The sequence below is a fragment of the Anas platyrhynchos genome, chromosome 21 (assembly GCF_047663525.1).
Source record: "Anas platyrhynchos isolate ZD024472 breed Pekin duck chromosome 21, IASCAAS_PekinDuck_T2T, whole genome shotgun sequence".
NCBI classification, from domain to species: Eukaryota; Metazoa; Chordata; class Aves; order Anseriformes; family Anatidae; genus Anas; species Anas platyrhynchos.
Genome location: NC_092607.1, coordinates 16410106 through 16428381, shown reverse-complemented (window position 1 = coordinate 16428381; position 18276 = coordinate 16410106). Strand labels below are relative to the sequence as shown.

Here is an 18276-nt window from a genome sequence, read left to right as displayed (position 1 = left end):
AGAAGGACCACACCTGCGGTAATTTATTTTATTTTTTTGTGGGGAGGGGGGAGAGACGGAGTTCGGCTTGGGGGAGTGATGCGGGGGCAGGGAAAGATGCCAGACCGCGTTTTTAGAGGAAGGAATCAGATCCTGATTTCTTGAGACGATGCCAGAGCTTTTGTGGGGGAGACCAGAACCTGCTTTTTTTTTTCTTTTCCTTTTTTTTTTTTTTTCCTTTGAGGGCGGGGACCTCCAGATCCCGATCCGGAGAAGGGGGGGGGTGGGGATGCCGCCCCCCCCCCCCATGCGGACGAGGGATGCTGAGGGTTAAGGGGGCGGAGGAGCGGGCGGAGCCGCTCGCATCCCGTTGCCTTCCTGCGGCTTCGCCTGCGCCGGGAGCCGAGAGCATCGCAGGGGGAGCGCGGCCGGAGCCCCCCGGGGGAGCCCCCTGGGAGCTCCCCCCCACCCCGGGCGGCCTCCACCATGGTGCAGAAATCCCGTAACGGAGGCGTTTACCCGGGGCCCGCCGCCGAGAAGAAGCTGAAGGTGGGCTTCGTGGGTTTGGATCCCGGGGCTCCGGACTCCAGCCGGGACGGGGCGCTCCTCATCGCCGGTTCCGAAAGCACCAAACGGGGCAGCATCCTCAGCAAACCCCGCTCCGGGGTATCCGGGAGCGGCAAACCCCCAAAAAGGAATGCTTTTTACCGCAAGCTGCAGAATTTCCTCTACAACGTGTTGGAGAGACCGAGGGGCTGGGCTTTCATTTACCACGCATACGTGTGAGTAAGAAAAAGGGTGGGGGGCGCATCCCCCGTGCGCCCCCCTCACCAATTCCCCGACCCCAAAGCTGCCCTTGCAGCCAACCCCCATCCTATTAAATTAAATGCGTGGGGAGAGGGGGATGCTGCGGATGCGGAGAGGGTGCAGGGAAAGGGGGGATGCTCTTTGGGGAGCCTGGGGGGTGCAAAAGGCTGAGACCCCCCCCCCACCGGGGAGCTGCTGCATCCCCAGCTGGTGCCCGAGCTCGGGTAGGCAGAGCCTGGGGAAGGGGTGTGTGGGGTGCTGGGGGGGGGGGAGGCGATGCAAAAGGATGGGGAGAAGCCGTCCCTGCATTGCTGGGGGGTGGCTCCGCCGGGGAGATGCAATGCACCGGTCCCGAGCCCCCCCCCCCCTTCCTCCTTCCCCGGCCGCTCCCGTTTGCGGGGGAAGGGGCTGCTCATGCGGTCGGTGCAGGGGGGGCTGGAGCAGCGGGAGTGATGGGTAGGGATTGCTCCTCCGTCTTGCTTGAAATCACCATAGCAATGCTGCGAGCAGAGGAACAAAAAGCTCTGCTCAGGCACTGTCTCTCCTTCCCTCCCCCCCCCCCCCCCTTAAATCTCCTTCTCCTCCAGCCCCATCTTTGCTGGGTGGCTGCAAAGGTGTCGGGGCTGGGGGTGGGTTTGCAGCCCCGCACCGGGTCCTGGGGGTGTTTCTTGTCCCCCCCCCCCAACCGGGAGAAGGAGCAGGGTTGGAGATGTGTCTAGAAGGAAATGCAAATCAGTGTCTGGGGCTTCCTCAGCTCGGAGATGGAGCGGTAAACAAAGGAGCAGTCCCAGGGTGCCCGTTTTCCCCTCTGCCTCCCCTTTTTTTTGGCCAGAAATGACCAGGTTTTGCCCCCATCGCTCGGCGGAGAAATGCCCAGCTCTGGAGGCGCTGCTGCAGGAGGAAGGCAGATGACTTCCCGTTGTTCAGAGGATTGCGAAGGGAGGGTCAAGATAAATCGCTGTGTTACTGCAACTCCCTTCCCTCTGGGACTTTCCACGGTCCCACCAGGCTCTTCTGCGGGCCTGGGCTCGGGCACAGTGCAGGTTTGGGCGCTCGGTGTCCCCTTGGTGCTGATGGCTTTTTTGTTTGCGTGTTTTTCATCCTGGCTAGGGCCTCTGTCAGCTTCAGCAAGAGGATTTTTGGGGCCTTTTGTTGTTTTTCTCTCCTTTATTTTGGTGTTAACGCTGTTCTTGGGTAAGGTGCTGGGATGCGCTTCTTGGTCCTCAGCCATTTTGTGCGTGGAGGCCTCCGAGGGAGGTGTTGGTTGGGACCACTCGGGGTGGGGAAATGCTGGCTGGGTGCAGGGGGGAGCTTGGTACTGCACTGCAGCGGGGCTGGGGTGCTGGCAGCGAGCTCGTCCTCCTGGGAAATGGAGAAGGAGGAGAGGGAGCCTCTGCGGAGCTCTGCTGGGGATGTGCTGGGCGCAAAGTCCAGCACCAAGAGTCCTGAGCATCCTCCACGCTCGGGGCCATGCTCTGGAGTTGTAGGTGCTTTGTGTCGCAAAATCCTCCCTAATCTGAGCTGAGCGTTCACCCGGTGAGCTGGGCGCCTGCCTGCCTGTGCCCTGAGGACGGGGGATGCTGTGTATAGCACGCACCATATGCTGTTAAATACAGGTGAAAGCCCAGCCTGGGGACACTGGGGTGACAAAAAACAGCAGTGGAAGGGGCTGGAAGCCAAATGGCAGGCAGCAGGGGTAGCCCCAGCTGCGAGGGCTCCGTGAGCATCTTTGGCTTCTCCAGCTGCTGCCTTAACTCCTGACCCACATTGCTCTCTGCAGTGCCGTTTGCTTGGGCAACCAGCGATCCTCATGGGGCAGGGGCATCCCAAAAAAACCCAAAAACCCTTCTGCCAGGGTTCGCCTTTCCCTGGAGCCCACATTTCCAGCACAATCACAGACTGCCAAGCTTGGGTGCCCCTTGGCTCTCCCCATGGATCCGCAGCCCTCCGCAGCCCCAGCAGCTGCATCTTCTCCTGGGCTCGTGACTCCACTCGTACCCGCTGTGCCACCACGTGGAGCCCTGCCCTCCGGTTAGAAACCGCTGGTCTGGGATGTGCTGGGAGCCGGGCTGCCTCCCTGGCTCACTTTGGGGCTCCAAAACCATCCCCTGACCCCCAGCCATGCACCCGCTGGGAAATGGAGGCAGTGCCCGGGGCTGAGGTGGTAACTGCGCCGAGGTCTGTGAAGCATCGCTGATACGATTAATTTTTTAGTGTGTCGGGATGTTTTGTGGATTCCAGTCTTCTGAACTTTCCGTATGATGAGGTTAGCCTTGGCAGTTCACTAATATGTTATTTAAAGAGCTGGAGGATATGATAAACATCATCCAAAGTCACCGGGATAAAGCCCAGCATCACTTTATCCCCTTGTGCTGCCTGGGATGAGCCTGGAACCACCCGTGCCAGCTTTGTGTGTGCTTGAATGGGGCTGGCAGGGGGGTTTCTGCACCTAAAAGTCTGTAACCCAGAGGACAGACAAAAAGCCAGTGGCTGCTTGCTCACAGATGTGAGAGTGAAGGGACTGGCTCAAGGTCATGAAGTTTGTATGGAGAGCTGGACTCCCCCTGGTGTCCCCACAGCCTGATGCTGTGCCCTACCCTCGTGGTCAGGTCTCGCTGTCCCCTCCTGCCCCAGGACCCATTTTGTGCCACTGCCTTGGCCACAGAAGCTCCTTTATCCTTTATTTTCCATGCTGTGTGTGAGTGCTGATGGAGGCTGCGGGTGGGGAGCCCCATCCTGCTGCTGTCTCAGCCCCCATCCACCAGCACCCCCGTTTCCCTACTCGTGGGGCTTCCTTGTACGAAGGCTTAGGAAATATCTCCAAGAGAAATGAGTTCATGCACTGCCTTGAGATCTAATGCTGTATTCTAGCTCCAATCCATCTGTTTTCTTTCCCTTCTCTCCTTTCTGTTGTTGTTCCTCCCCCTTTGCACCATTTCATGGGAAATTCAGAGCACTTCCCACCCCTCCAGCCCCAAACTCATTAACTCTGTCTCATCTCAGATGCTGCCTCCGTAAAGGCGCTATTACCTGGGAGCAGAAGCACTGTCTTATATTTCTTACTGTGATTCATTTTTATACTTAGCTCTTCCCACACTGACACAACTGGGTGACCTGCCCATGGTACATGTATTTGTGCACAAATTATATATGTGAATAGGATGTTTTGCACAACCCCATGAACATCGAAGACTGATGGGTCCCAATTTTGAGTGTGGCTGGAAATGGAAAAGCGGACTCCAGCTCTTAGAAGTCTGGGCCTTTCATGTATTTCCCATCTTCTCTCAGTATTTTTTTTATTTTATTATTTATTTATTTTGGCAGAGCCTTAGCGCTGCAGCACGTGGCCTCATTCTGGTCAAGGTTGAGCTGGAACTTGAAAAGTTGAGCCCTGTCGAAATGTCAGGCTGGGCTTTTTGAGGGATGCAGCAGCACTGAGGTCTTGTTCTCTGCACAGGGAGACATTTGCTTGCAAAAATTGTTTGGTTTAGCTTCCCTAACTTAGATTTTTTTTCTTGTAGTCCTCTTACTTTGGTTATTGCATCCTGTCCCATGCTCAGTGGTGCTGAGTCTGAAGGGCTGTCACACTTGAGTGATTTTTGTCCCTGCCTTTTTTTTTGTCACTTTTAAAGCTGTATCCCCAGAGCAAATGTGGTTCTTGCATTTCCTACTTTAAATTTACAACCTTAATGTGTCTTTTAACCATGTTTAAAAATAGCTGGGGTGCATTTTTTATCTGCATACCATGCACCATACATTCAGTTAATTAATATTCACTAATTAAACAAGACTTAAGTTATATTAGGGAAGAACCTTTCCTCCCTGTCTCATTCTATTAATATTTCCTTGTGCCATCCCCATTCTGTTTTTTATTCCCTTTTAACCCAGCCAGAAGCCACCTCTGTCTCCAGCAAGTCTCCTCTCTGCGCTGCCCGCATCTTGGCACAGCTCGCGGTGGCAGTGCTGGGAGGACGGAGCCTTGGTGCAATTGCTTCCCCGAAGGTCTGGGGTTTCTTGGTGCAGAGGTGGCCTCTTTTGTGGCTCCTTCTAGGAGCTATCATGGTTATTTCATGCGGATTCTGTCTCAGATAATGCTGCTTGGCTTGGGTTTTCAGGCAGCTCACGTGTTTTGATTTGTTTTTCACACCGCTTAATTTTTTTTATACTTGTTTTCTGGCATTGACTAATTAGGAGTAAATTTAGTTTGGCTATCTCATTTATCCATCCCCAATTTGAAGGTTGTTTCCCACCAGCAAGCCCATGCTCAGGGGTTTTGCTGCCAGATACGGAGCCCCCAGACCCAGCCCATCCACCAGTGTTGGGCAGGGACCTTCTGGGTCCCCCTCCCCACATTCCAATGTGTGTGGGATGAAGATGCCACTGTTAAATCTCCCAATTGTGCTGGGTTTAATGGACCTGCTGGGCTTTGGCCTCTGGTGTTGATGCCCTCATCCATGCAGTTTGTCCTCTCTGGAGTTTGGTGATCCTGGGGACCAGGAGACCTCTGCGCCGCGGTGCCTCACGAGCTCCTCTCCAGCTGCTTAGTCAGAGCTTGGTGGGAGCAACCTGATTTCACTCGCTTTAATGTGTCACGTTCCAGCCGTCACGTTCACCCCACACTGACATTATGGAAACGAAAAACAAGCCGATTCCCCAGATGACCTCCTTTCTGTGCTATATCACGCCTCAACCAGATGAATCTGTTTGTCGTTAGAAGGAATAACCCCGAAAGAAGCCCCAAATCCTCAACTAAAGGGAAGATGGGTGTTGCATAAACAAAAACGCAGTTTGTGGAGATCAGGTTTCTTGATTTATTATTTTTTTTGCATTGAATTAGATGGTGGAGATATAGTGGGGTGAGACCCTGCATTTTTTTTTTTTTTTGGTGGGGCAGGGGGAGGAGGACATAGGGTTTGCCCATCAGTGAGGCATTAATGGGGCTTTCCAGGATAAAAAAGCATAGAATTTTGGTATTTGGGATGTAAGCAGCAAATACTTAGCCCCCACTTAATCCTTGTTAAGGTAGCCCAAACTTTTAGCTGGGGACAGAAGAGGGACAGATTCCTCTTTAAATTTGTGGTGTCAGGGAGATGCGCCAGTCCCTTTTCCTGATATGTGACCTCCTGTAAAGTACATGCAGGAGAGAAGAGGAAGAAGGAGAGTGATTCCTACAAAGGATTAAACTTTGTCTACGGCATGCTTTTGTGCAAACATCAGCTGGTCCCTGTTTGTGTGAAATGCCCCCCATGCGTCACAGAGAGGAGTTCTTCAGCGTTGAGCAGGGTAAACCCCTTCTTTCCATGAGGTTCACGTTGCTGCAGGATAATGCAGTGGCTTTTGGGCCCCAAATGGTCAAAAAGGAATTAACTACACTTCAAAATGCAATTATTGTGGTGGTTTTAAATGAGTTTTATGAGTGCGTTTAGAGGGAGGCTGTATTGCAAGGTGGTTTGGGTGGCGAGCAAAGCCAGGTCGTGCAGGAGGGCGCTGGGCACGGCTGCTCCTTCACACCGTATGCTTAAACCGATGCCTGCTCTGACATCCTACAGCAAAGGATGGCCTTGCTGCTGTTGCAGGAGCAGGTATTTAAATCAGCTCCTTGGTGGATGTGCCCAGCCACCCAGGCTGAAAGAAAAATGTTGTTTTTCCCCCGCAAAGAACAGGCTGTGCAGCACCATCCGCTCACGGAGGCTCCGGGTGCCCTCAGCTTCCCACGCGCTTCTCCCAGCCCTGTTCTGGGCAGGCTGTGAGGGCAGTGGCCCATGGCACGCAGGCTGTGAAGGTGTTTGGGGAGGTCAGTGTATCTATTCCGAAGCACTGCATTAATCACCGTGCTGTCTGTTGGAGTATCCTGAGCAGAATTCACCGGCTGGGATGCTGAGAGCTGCTTTATTGCAGCCTCCGGGCTTCTTGAGTGTCTAACCACTAATAAGTGAGGGAAATTGGAGCATTCCTCCATTTATCTGATCTGTCTTCATATCACTCTGGCCTCTGATGTGCGTTTTAAAAGTGTGTGACCCTGGTGTTGGTAAAACCCCCATCTGGTGGCTTCTTTTGGGTGGGTTGGCTGTCAGGCAAAGGGTGACCTTTTCGGATGTGTGAGGGATGGGAGATCTGTGACACCTTCTCACCTCTCCCTCCCTGCTGTAGGGGATGACTTAAAGCTACATCGGGGTCACTGGGGCTGCTGGGTTCAGCACCCCCAGCTTTGCAAGCCCAGAGACTGAGCAACCTTGTGATTTGTTTCATTGCCCAGAGATTGTGGGTGGAGGGGGCTTTCAGCTCAAGTTTGGTGATGCTCGGGTGTCTCTGGGATGGAATATTTTGTTCTGGGCTCCTTGCAGGACATCCCATCCCACAGGAGCCACAGTGCAGATCAAAGCTGGGCATGTCAGCCTTCTGGAGATGCCTTTTTCTATTTCTTGAAGGGAGAGGGAACTTAAATTCCTTTTCATAGGCTGGGTGGGGTGAGTCCAGACCACAAGACAAGAAGACAGAGCCTGACATCAGTTTGCAAACCAAAAACTGGAGCGAGCTGGGGCAGTGCTAAGCATCTCCCACCTCCTGCCACAGCCAGTGGGATCTGTGATGTTCAGAGCCAGAACTATGCTGTGGACATCCCAACAGGGAAAGGTGAAGGTGAGAGACAGGTCTGACCTGCACCAAAACGGGATGACCAGCATCTGAGACCCACGTTTAGCCAGCAACTATTGAGAAGTGGATTTGGGAAAGGAGCCTTTACAGCAAACCCCAGTCAACTTGTGGACCTGCAACTCAAGACCTGGGAGAAATCAGCTATAATCCAGCCTTATTAATGCTGATTGTAGTTCTAAGCAGCTCTGGTTGTGTTCAGGCTCTCAGAGTGCCCAGTGGGATGGTCAGTGTTCATTTGGACACCCTCCTTCCTGAGTGCCTCTCCAGCTGGAGATGCCATCCATCCATCGTGGCTGGCCTCTTTAGGGCACGACTGGAGGAGGTTTTGCCTTCAGACGGTCTTTCCCAGGGACTCACAGCTGCTGCATTTGTAACCAAGCCCTGATGTGCCTGGAAGCCCTGCCTTCTGCTGCGTGGCTCCGCCAGCCCGGGGAGGTGACAGCGGCGAAATGAAATTCGGCTGAGGTGATCGCTGAGCTGCTGTCATACGCCGCAATGGATGAGCGCAGCAGGACAGGTGATCCTAATGCAGCTGCCACAGATACGCTGTCACTCTGTGAAGTCATTATGGTGCCCAGGGAAAAAGGGAAAAAAAATCCTGACTCAAAGGTGACTCACGTACACCGCTCCTCCGGCTCCTGTGGGAATGCAGTGGCTCGTGTCTGGGCACCTGCTGGGTGTGTTGGTTACAACTTCTGCTTGATACGCTCGGGGAACTAATAAGCAGTGCGAAAGAAAAAGGAAAACTTCAGTCAAATAATAGTTAAAATGAATACGGGGGGGGGGGGGGGGGGGGGGAAAACAATACTCTATTAATATTATAGCAGTGTGCAAGTGGCCCTAGTGGAAATAAAGTCTATGAGGCTCTGTTCCGTACATCAGGCCAGTCCCTGCCATAACAGCTTACTGTACTGGACAGGAGAGAGCTGAAAGTTGTGAAGCAGTTGCAGGGGGACCACTGGCAAGCATTAGCTTTGCTCCAGTCTTCTTTTTAATGCTGTTTACCCGGCTTCTCATTCGCTTTTGAATTAGTGGGTTGGTTTCTCTTTGCGCTCCTTGGGTTTGCAAAAGAAAGCAGGGGTTGGTTTGGCTGGGGCAGGCTGTCCAAGGCACGGCCAGCCTGTGGTAGGGGGAAATCTGATAAATTCAGGTGCTCAGCATAGTTAACTTAAGCTGGGAGGAGGAAGGCATCTTCCTTGGGAGAGGCTCCCCCGTTGCGGGGCAGTTGGCTGCTTGCTGTGATCTTGCTGCTCATTACGAATGCAGCGTGCGGAGGGCTGCGAGCTGGGCTTATCGGCTTTCTCGCTGTCGGGTGTTATATGTGGCAGCGAAATGACAGCGCTGGGAGGCTTGCTGCCGCGTGTTTATGGGCTTCCACACAACTCGGAGTCTCAAAGTGGCCGTTAATTGAGTTTATGCTTGCTCGGAGGTTCGTTACCTGGCCTGAGGAACATAATAAGGGACGTAAGAGCCTTCCGTCTTTCACTCAAGAGTAGAGCAAAGGAGTTAAATATAAATACCTCTACATTATAGCTGGACAAAAAGAGTGAGGCTGCGTTGCCTGCTGCCACTCCAAGCCATATGGTGAAGCCTGAATGTCTCCAGAAGCGGTGGTAGAAACCAAAACCTCCCCCCAGTGCTGAGGACCACCCCTTGCCCTTGAAGCAGGTTCGCTGCAAGGAGACCTCAGGCTGGTGGTGTGGCCACTGCTTTGGTGTTGGCTTTGGTTTAATTCTGTGCCTGTTCATCCTTCCTCTTGTTACACATCTGGAAAGGCTGGAAATGCCATGTGCTGTCCAGTAACCCCCTTGCTGGGCCTTCCTCCAAGTTTCCTGAGGCTTATTAGCACTGATTTGCGCTTTAAGGACTAGTGAGATTCCTGAGTCATCTCCTTCGGCAGGGAGCTATTTATTTCAGTGTGTGTGTTACACTCCATGGGAGTGGGTGTCTCTCTTCCGCTTTTGGATCCTGCCCTGACTCTATATAAAGACTCCAGGCTTGAATGAGCAGCAAAACCAACCCTAAAACTGGCTCCATGGCTTGGAAGATGCGTGCTGCTGACCCCTTTTTCCCTGGCTGAAGGAGCATGGCTGCTTGGAGCATGGGTAGGAATTTTTTATGGGATGTTTGTCCATCTTGGGGTCTCTAGGACAGCTTGTAGGGACACAGAGCACTGTGTGCTGCTGCCCTGGAGCAGTTCTTGCTCTGCAGTGCCTCCTAACCCACGGGGAGGCATGGTCTGTACATCCTTCTCTCCCCTGAGGTTGATTTGCTGATGCCTTTGGGTTTTTGGTGTGTTTTTCTTCTTATTTAGCGGAGGTGAGACATTTCCCTGTGGCTGTAGTTCTCGGTTGGTGTTACAGCAGAGACTGGAGGTGCCATGGGCAAATGCAGACGGGCTCCTCCGAGGCACTGACAGAGCAGGAGCTGCCAGGCTTGGAGGAATTTCACTGTGTCATTTCTCCTGGGATGGAGAAACGTCTCCCTGTTCAGACACATCCTGTGCTTGCTCGGTTGGCCTCGCAGACAGCTGCCTTATGGATGAATTTGGGGTACAAGCACAGCCCCTTGCCAGACAGCTCCCCAGGGAGCTGCAAAGAAGCCAGCCTCTGTATGAGGAAGGGCTAATGACAGCGTTCATCCAAAGCTGACTTCACACCCAATTAACCATCACCCTGAGCCAGAGGGACAGCTCCTCATGTCGTCACGTCTTGAACTAAATTGCTGGCGCTTCATGAGGGCTCTGTCTCCATCGCCGGAGGGACCAGAGCATTTAATCCGTATCGGCGCTGAAGCAGCTCTGTTAATGTGACCTCGTGGTCTGGTCCTCGTGGCTCCTGGGCACGCATCGCTGTGGTCTGTTTCTTGCTTATGGCTATTGCTGTAAGGAAGGGAAGAGACCTTTTTAAAAAAAAAAAAAAAAAAAAAAGAGGTTGGGAAATTCTTTCTCTGATTTGTCAGACACAACGTGCAGCCATATCGAATTTTGCACTGAATTGTTCTTGCACATTTTTAATGCAATTCTTATTTATCTTCTCTCTTAAGATTACCAGATAACAAGGGGTAGGGAGAATACACACACTGACCTTTTGTTCCTACTGTTTTTTTTCTCTTCTGCAATAGAAATCTTGATATAATTTGAAACCTCTGAGCTGCCCCTCCAGGCCCTGAGCGATGAACGTTCGTGGGAGGTGGGAGCATCTCGAGTTGTGCCGGGTGGCCCAGGGCGAGCTGCTGGGGTTCAGTCTGTGAATCAGATGTCCCAGGAGGAAAAAACACAACCGTGAAAACACAAAACACTAAACGCAGGTCTGAGACATGGTTTTAGGCTGGTGATGGCTTAATCTGCCTCGGTATGGGAGGAATGATTTGAGTGACTGTATGGTGAGGTAACCAATGTGCCTGAGTAGGTCGGGTGAAAACGAGCTGCCTTCTTACCCGGCCTTGCTCTTTTGGCCCTTCTCCCCACCGGAGCAGCTGCTATTAAAAACACCCCGGGGAAATTCATTAAGCTAATGGATTGCCAGCCCCCGCTCGTGGCCGGGGATGCCCGTCCTCCCCGCAGCCACATCCCTGCGTGATGGGAGTCGGGAAGAGCGGCTGGAGCCGAGCCCAAGCCTGTGCCACGTTCCCAGCCCTGCCAGCACCCCGAGGCCCAGGGGAACAAAACCTGGGGCAGGCAGCGAGGTGGTGGCTCGGTTATTGTTCACTTGAAAGCGCAGCAGAAATTAAACAAAAGTTAATTAAACCTATTTTTTTTTTCCTCCTGCTTCCTCTTGCTGTTTCTAGGGAAGACCAAAAAAATGTGCTAAAGAGGAAGCTCAGCTCCGAGCACCCTCTCATGAATGCAGAATGCGGCCCCCGCGGGACTGCAGGGAAAGGCCCTGTAATTACGGGGAAGGTCCTGCGGGGCTGGGTTACACAACCAGGACGGAGAGCTCAGCAGCAGGCTGGTGGTGCTGTAACTCAAAATACTACCTGGCTATTATCCATTCAGTGCTTTTCATCGCCGTAGTGTGCGGGGACCGTGGAAGGACCATTGGATATTTATGGTGACATAATTCCCAGGCAGCTCCAGCATGTCTCAGACGTGCTATGAAGCCACTGAGTGAAGGTGACTCCTTCCAGGCTTGGGCAGGAGCAGAGGATGCTCTGCTGGAGTGGTCGTGCTGCGGTGGAGCTGATGGGTTAGCAGCCAAGTGAGAGGCTGGGGAGGGGCTGTAGTGTTGTAGCGAGTGCCCAGAGATGTTGTATGGGGGGAACGTGCACCTCGGCGTGGTGTTGGGCATGCCCTGGTGTCACACGCTGCAGGACGCTGCTCCTGCCTTTGAGCAGCTGTGTGTGATGCTGTTGTTGGCTCTGCTCCGTGCAAGCATCGGGTAGTGCTGTGTGCTGTGCAGTGTCTTTGTGCCAGGCTTTATTCCACTCCAGGAGGATTTATTAGTCACCGCTGGCCATGGTTGTGTCTCGAGTTACACATGGGCTTAAACACAGCAGTGCCTGTGTGCTGGGGGGGGTCATTATCCCCATTTTCCCCTCTGGGAGCTGAGGTGTGGAGGAATTCAGCAGCACAGGGTCCCTGCGGCATCATCCAGCATCCCCAGCCTCTCCCTCCTCCAGCAGCAATAAGCGTTTCCCACCCAGACAAGGAGACTTCAGCGTGTATCCTTGTCCCGTCAGGCCTTCCTTGGCTTTGAATTATTAAATAATGTCTCTGTTCTGCATCGCAAAGGTTGTTAGAACACAGCTACTTATCAGAACAGAAAATAGTCATTTTCCCTACTTTAGGAGTTGACTTCATCTGCTTGTGGGATTTACAATAAATGCAAGTGTTATATTTTTTTATTAAAAAACAAACATCCAGAGAGGCTGAGGTTGGAAGTAGATATGCAGAAGTACCATTTTCCAAAAGGATATCCAGTTTTCTGTCCCAATGGTTATTCTTTATCTTCTATCTAACCCAACATCACAGGAAAATGCATTAGCGTAAATGGGCTGGAGAGCGTTTGCCGCTGTGAATTCCATGATGCTGGACCATGGGTTGCCCTCTGTGCTCTGGGGGTGCCCCTTCCCACCCCCCCATCCCGGGCAGTGACTGTGGATGCTGCTTAAAGCCCCGAGGAGGTGCAGAGGCAGTTGCAGACCCAAGCACAATGATGGGTTCCTTGGGTTTCTGGCTGTTTCTCAGAGCCCTGCCTGGCGGTTGCTGCTTGTAAGAAGTTGGGTGGTACCTGGTGCTTTGTCCAAGGCTGGATCTGGGCAGCAGTAGCCCAGGCTGTGGCCTTGCTGTTGGTTTTTCTCTTGCTTTAGCAGTGCCTTGCCCCATTGCAGGGCACGTCCTTGCCTGGCCAGGTACCATATGCGCCATGCACCTGCAGCACTGCTTGATATGACCCAGGCAAGCAATCCCCTAAAATTCCCAGGGAATAAATGATGGGAACTCCCTTTAGAGTGAGCTGGATGTTGGAAATAGGGTCATGCTGCTGCCAGGCTGGGGCTGATTCCCTCTGGGTGGGTGGGAGAGGCCCCGTGCCCTGCTCCAGAGCTGCTGCAGCTCTCCTGGGAGCAGCAGTCCGAGGCGGTGCCTGGGGGTTTGGAGTGTGCCTGAGAAAAGCGGGTTAAAAGCAGGTTTTTCTCCAGCCTTTGCCTGCCATTTTAAATGGGAAAGATGTTTCCTTGGCAACGAGATGGATGCTTCCCAGCAGAGCATATGGCTTCCATCGACTTTGATTTACCGGCGCGTTGAAATGGCAGCGAGATAATCCCTCCTCAGCTTTCATGTGTCCCTGCGACTTGGGAGCTTTCAAAGACCACGGGTCCGGTCCCTGTGGTGCTGGACTTGCTTCCAGCCCATCCTGGGGTGGGAACTGGCAGGATCCCACATCGGGTTGGGTCTGGGCACCTTGGCAAGGAGGGACCAGAGCATCACCTGGAGCAGGGTGGGCAGGAAAACCTCCTGTCTCTGCTGCCTTTCACCGCTGAGCATCTCCTCCTCCTCAGGGACCATAACCCACAGTCCTCTCTTCCCCTCCCTGTTTTAAATCATTTTTAGATTTTTCCACCTTTCACCACACAATCATCTGCCTCCTGCAGCTTGCTATTTATTGTTGTGTTTACTGGCACCGGGAAATAAGGAGAGGGAACAAAACCTCTCCTTTTCAGCGTGAGCCGGGCTCTGGGGCTTTGCCAAGCTCGTGCATCCTCCTCCTCGCTGCTGCCCAGCGGAGAGGAAGGCTCTGCTTTGGCAAACACGATGAAATTTGGCCAACACCACCAAATGTTAGGTGGGAATGGAGGAAAGCAGCCAGACAGGGCGGTCACATGAGGCTCATTGCCTTAGGAACTAGGACGAAAATAGCGAGAGCGCACGGCGGGGTGGTGCTGGGGCCACTGCTGGCACGCGGCTGCTCCTGCCCAGCCCCTTCGTGGCTGTGGGCATGGGAAGGGTGGCCCTAAACGGTGCTGGTCTGTGAGCATCTGCACTGCAGGGAATGGGGGAAGATGCTCATCATCCCTCTTTTTCCCACTGATGCTACACAGGGTTTTTGGGGAATTCCTCGTGCCGAACTTGAGTGCGCTGCGCACGCAGATCCCCCGGCCTTGGCCAACTTCCCAAGGGGTGTGGAGGGCTGAAGGCGCACAAAATATTGGAGTTGTTCAATTTTATGGGAGGCTTCGTGTTAAGGAAGAGGGGGATTAAGGTCTTTCTGCCTGCTGCCCTGCAAAAGCTTGGGAAATCCGGCTGCAACCCTGGGAAGCCGCTCACTGGTGTAGCGGGGAGATGGATGGAGAAGGGCTGTGAGGGGCTGCGGCTCCTGGGGGACCCAGAGGAGCTGTGATAGTAGAGAAGTTTCACGGAGCTTGACAGGCAGTTGCTCTGATGCTCTTCCCTCCCTTCATCCCTAAGGCGTAACTGTCTGTTTCAGCAATTTTTAGGGCTAAAGAGCACTGCCCTTGTAAGCTTGAGCCCTCTGGAGGTCTGGGTTTGTTTTATGGATGTGAAAGGCACCAGGGAGGAGCACGCTATCCTGCTGACATGGGGAAGCGACACGGATCCAGAGCTCCCAAACTGGCTGCTGTCCTTTTACTTTTTCCTCTTACTGGACTTTGAGGAGCTTTAATTCTGCTGGCTGTAAAAGCAGCGCAAAGCCAGAGATGGGAGAAGAAAGCTCAAGATGCTCAGAGACACAGCTTGTCCTTCGCAGGCAGGGAACCTCGGGCTCAGCTGAATAGCTGATTCTGGGACAGACCTTTGAAAAACTGGCTACTATTCCTGTCTGCAGCAGGAACCAGCCCTGCACATTTTGAGACAATCTTCCTATCTGCAATTAGACCAGAGCCTATTTTTGTATACCCCATTCCCTCGAGGAATGTTTAGATGAGATGCAGCATTACATTTTGCAGGGACATCTTGCTTTTAACCCAATTTGAGAGCGCAGTTAAGTCAGGTCAAGTGACTTGCCCAGGTCAGCAAGGGGATTTTTTTTTTTATGCCTGCATGCTGAAACCACGCAGTGTAGCCCTTGGCTTTTTTAATTTCCTTTTTTTTTTCTTTTTTTTTTTTTTTTTTCCTTGAGGTAGTACAGAATAGCAGGGCTTTGCTTTGTAAAAGCAGAGATAACTTAATCGTCATACACAGATAAAGGTCACGTTCGGAAGGCTCATGTTCCTGTACTCACTGCTAATAATTTCGCAGAGGTAGGGAGGAAGCGGAGACTCTTTTTGGGGAATACCCTGTGGAACGAAACATAGGCAGTGCTCAGATTTCAATCTGAATAATACTGGGATTGCATGAGACAGCAACTTTCCCTTGCATTAAAATCAATGAACATGCTCTGAGTAAATGCCTGCGTGGACGTTTTCAGAATTACTAAAATCTCCAATACTTCATACCGTTAATTTACCTCCTAATGCACCGTAATTGCGCCGTGGTCTTTAGGATTCTGTCCCGCAAACCCTTCCTGGAGCTGCACAAATTTATTTCTCCCCACCGAGTTTTCACAGCAAGCCTCAGGCCAGCAGAGCTGCGGCAGGGACGGGCCCTGCTGGCAGGTGCACGGCCGTGATGAATATTTTGGGTTTTCCTCCAGACATCTGGCTCCTCCGAGGCTGCGTGCACAGTGCGGGGAGACGACGCAGCCCAGCATTTCCCCGTGATTTGTGTTAGAGGACAAAGAGGAATGTTTGAGCTGGAAAATTGTGTGTTGATTGTTTTTAACGTGGCTTTTATTCTGAGCTGAGGTGCCCTGAGTCTGTTAAATAATCAGAGCCTATAAAGCAGGCTGCTGATTCCTGAAATTTTAACCCCTTTCCTGCTGCAAACCTGCAGATCTCGATCTCCATTACCCGCCTTCTCCAGCTGGCTTTGTTCTTTGAGGCTTCCATCCAGGAAAGCTCTTACAGTCAATCTTGCTTGTAAATGTGGAGATGCATAAGCCTTCGCTGGACGAGGGACAAGATGTGTCATGCAAAACCCCTTTCTGCTCAGATTCCTGCAGTGCATGGGTTCAGCTCGGGTCTTTCCCTGGCTTTGGGCTCTCCGGGAGGACGATGACGTTTCTGCTGTTTGCCTTACGAGCAGGAGGGAGAGGCTGGGGAAGCTTTTTGAGTGGCAGCTCTTCAAATGTGATGAACGTTGGAGAAAAACACAAAACTCCTGCCCTTTTAGGAGTGTGAGCCCAAATCCTGCCCTTTTTCTAACTGAGTTTCTGACTTTGTACAGACGAGGTGCTGTTATCAGGGCTGTTCAGCCATCATCTCAGTGCGCCGAGAAGGCACTGGAGCTATTAACGCTGTCCCAGGGAGGCCTTTGCCAAAGATTTATTTAAAAGTGCATACAGCACGAGAATGCCAGCCTTCGTGTCACCCGTAAATGATGTTTTCTACCCACGTGGGTGCCCAGGGAGCAGCCAGCCTCATCCTGCGGAGAGCAAGATCTTGGCTGGGCTTGGCTGAGCCCCCACGGAGAGCTGCGTTTGGAGTGGAGAGCGCTTCCGAAGGCACAGGACCGAAAGGCAGGATCCCCGCTTCTATTTTCAGCTCTGCTCGTGACAGAAGTCGCCTTGGGAGATGGTTTTGGCCGAGATTGAGGGATGTGGAAACCTGGAGCGAGGCATTTTAGCCTCGCAAATGAATAGCTGGGCTGCAAATCACGGCGGGATCGCTCATGTGAAGGATGATGATGGATGCTCCTGGTGAAGGGTGGGGGCAATGCAGCATCGGTGTTAGCCCTTGGAAAGTCACAGCATGGTCAGGGGTTTGCTTCTGGGTCACTGGAGATCCAAATTCAGCAGTGCACACTCCACTTCTGATCACAGGGCTTTCTGAGTCTTAAAAGTCGTTTTACAGACTCTGTTTATCCTCAGTCTCTTCACCTTGGTTTATTGTCACTGCTGCCTGTCGCGGCCTCTGATTTACACCAGTTTTAGAGGCTTGAAAGCCAGCGTTTTGCAGAGACCACAGCAAATGGATTGCTGGGATTACAGGCGGATTGCCCACGAGCATTTTGGTTTTATTTTAGCACAATTATCAATGCCTCGTTTACGTCCCCAAAGTCATTTTAGAGTATTTTAAACGTTTTAAATGATTTTCTATTGTGCGGCCTTCAGCTGCCTGTAGTAAAACACTCCCTCCCTTCCAGCTTCGCTCCTTCTAATTAACCAAATCATTAATTATTTTCCCACTTCCAGGGGAAGGCAGTGAAGCATATAGCAAACATGGTGGCTTGTGCTGCTGCTTCCTTGTGTCCCATCGTGTCCAGGCATCCAGCTGCTGCTGATTTATTCTGCTGGTGCTCCACCAGAGGCAGCTCAAAGTCCCTGCATGTCAGCAAATGCTACCTCAACACAAGTATTGCAGGAATAAATATATTTTTTTAAATTGTTTTTAAATCTGATGTGAGTGTGTAGATTCCAAGGGGCTTTCTTTTGGAAGGCAAATTAGGTGGTTAATCTGAAAAGCCTTACAAGGATTTGGTCATAGACTTTTATGAGAGAGAGGGAAGAAAATTTCCTGTTTCAAGTCATTTTAAATGGTTGTTGTTGTTGTGTTTTATTTATTTATTTATTTATTTATTGAGATCACTCATTTCTTTTTTCTATTGACACGTAGTGGACATGAAACTGATATGCAGCTTTTGTGCCAGGATTTATAAGCTGCATAAGAAGCTTGCCACGGGTGTTTTAAGTCAAACCTTTGGATGCGAAGCCAGACTTTGGAGGACTTTGGGTTTATCACTATTAGCAGCAAGATTTTTCTCAGAGCCAGCCCCAGCCGTGCAGGGCCCTGCTCCCGTCTGCTCGGGAGGAGGACATCGTCTCCTCCAAAGCTCTAAGCAGAATTGGCATCTTTAACGTGGAAATCATTAGGCGGGACATAATTAACGTTCCTTATTGCACATTAACATTACCCAGAGTCAGGCTGCAGACATGATTTGCTTTGATTAGATATGTAGCTTTAAAAATTAGATTCATCCCAGCCTCTATGCTATTTATTGGCCTGTTTCCCTTTCCCTAGCTATCTATTATTATCTGGAGCCCTTTTCCTGTGCTGTCTGGGCAGATTAGGTGAAATTATAGCAGTCAGCCTTCCTGTGCCTCGCTGCTCCCCCTCCACGGGGGCTCGGAGGATGCACCCCACCTCTGGCATGGATGCAGCTCCATGCAGAGCCAACCCCACAAATGCAGTTTCCTTGCAAACATATTTCATTCTTAGGCCTCTTTTAAAGTCACCTAGAGGTGTGTGGACCGCAGGGTGGAGCAGAGCAGCTGTGCATCACCCCGGAGCTATTTTGGGATGCTTGTGCGGCTCACCCCGTGATGAACCAGTGCCTGCATC

At 52.0% G+C, this 18276-nt stretch overlaps 1 protein-coding gene across 14 annotated transcripts in view; it reads left to right on the top strand.

Moving 5' to 3' along the window:
* The first annotated feature begins 353 nt into the window (after window positions 1–353).
* The window catches only part of KCNQ2 (potassium voltage-gated channel subfamily Q member 2), a 69647-nt gene continuing 51724 nt past the window's right edge, over window positions 354–18276 (top strand). For all 14 annotated transcript variants that reach the window (XR_005260536.2, XM_038166350.2, XM_038166352.2 and 11 more), the window contains exon 1: window positions 354–761. Coding sequence is in view for 13 of the 14 variants with exons in the window: in XM_038166350.2 (XP_038022278.1) it covers window positions 466–761 (296 nt within the window). In the remaining variant the exon portion in view is untranslated. The remainder of the gene's footprint in view (window positions 762–18276) is intronic.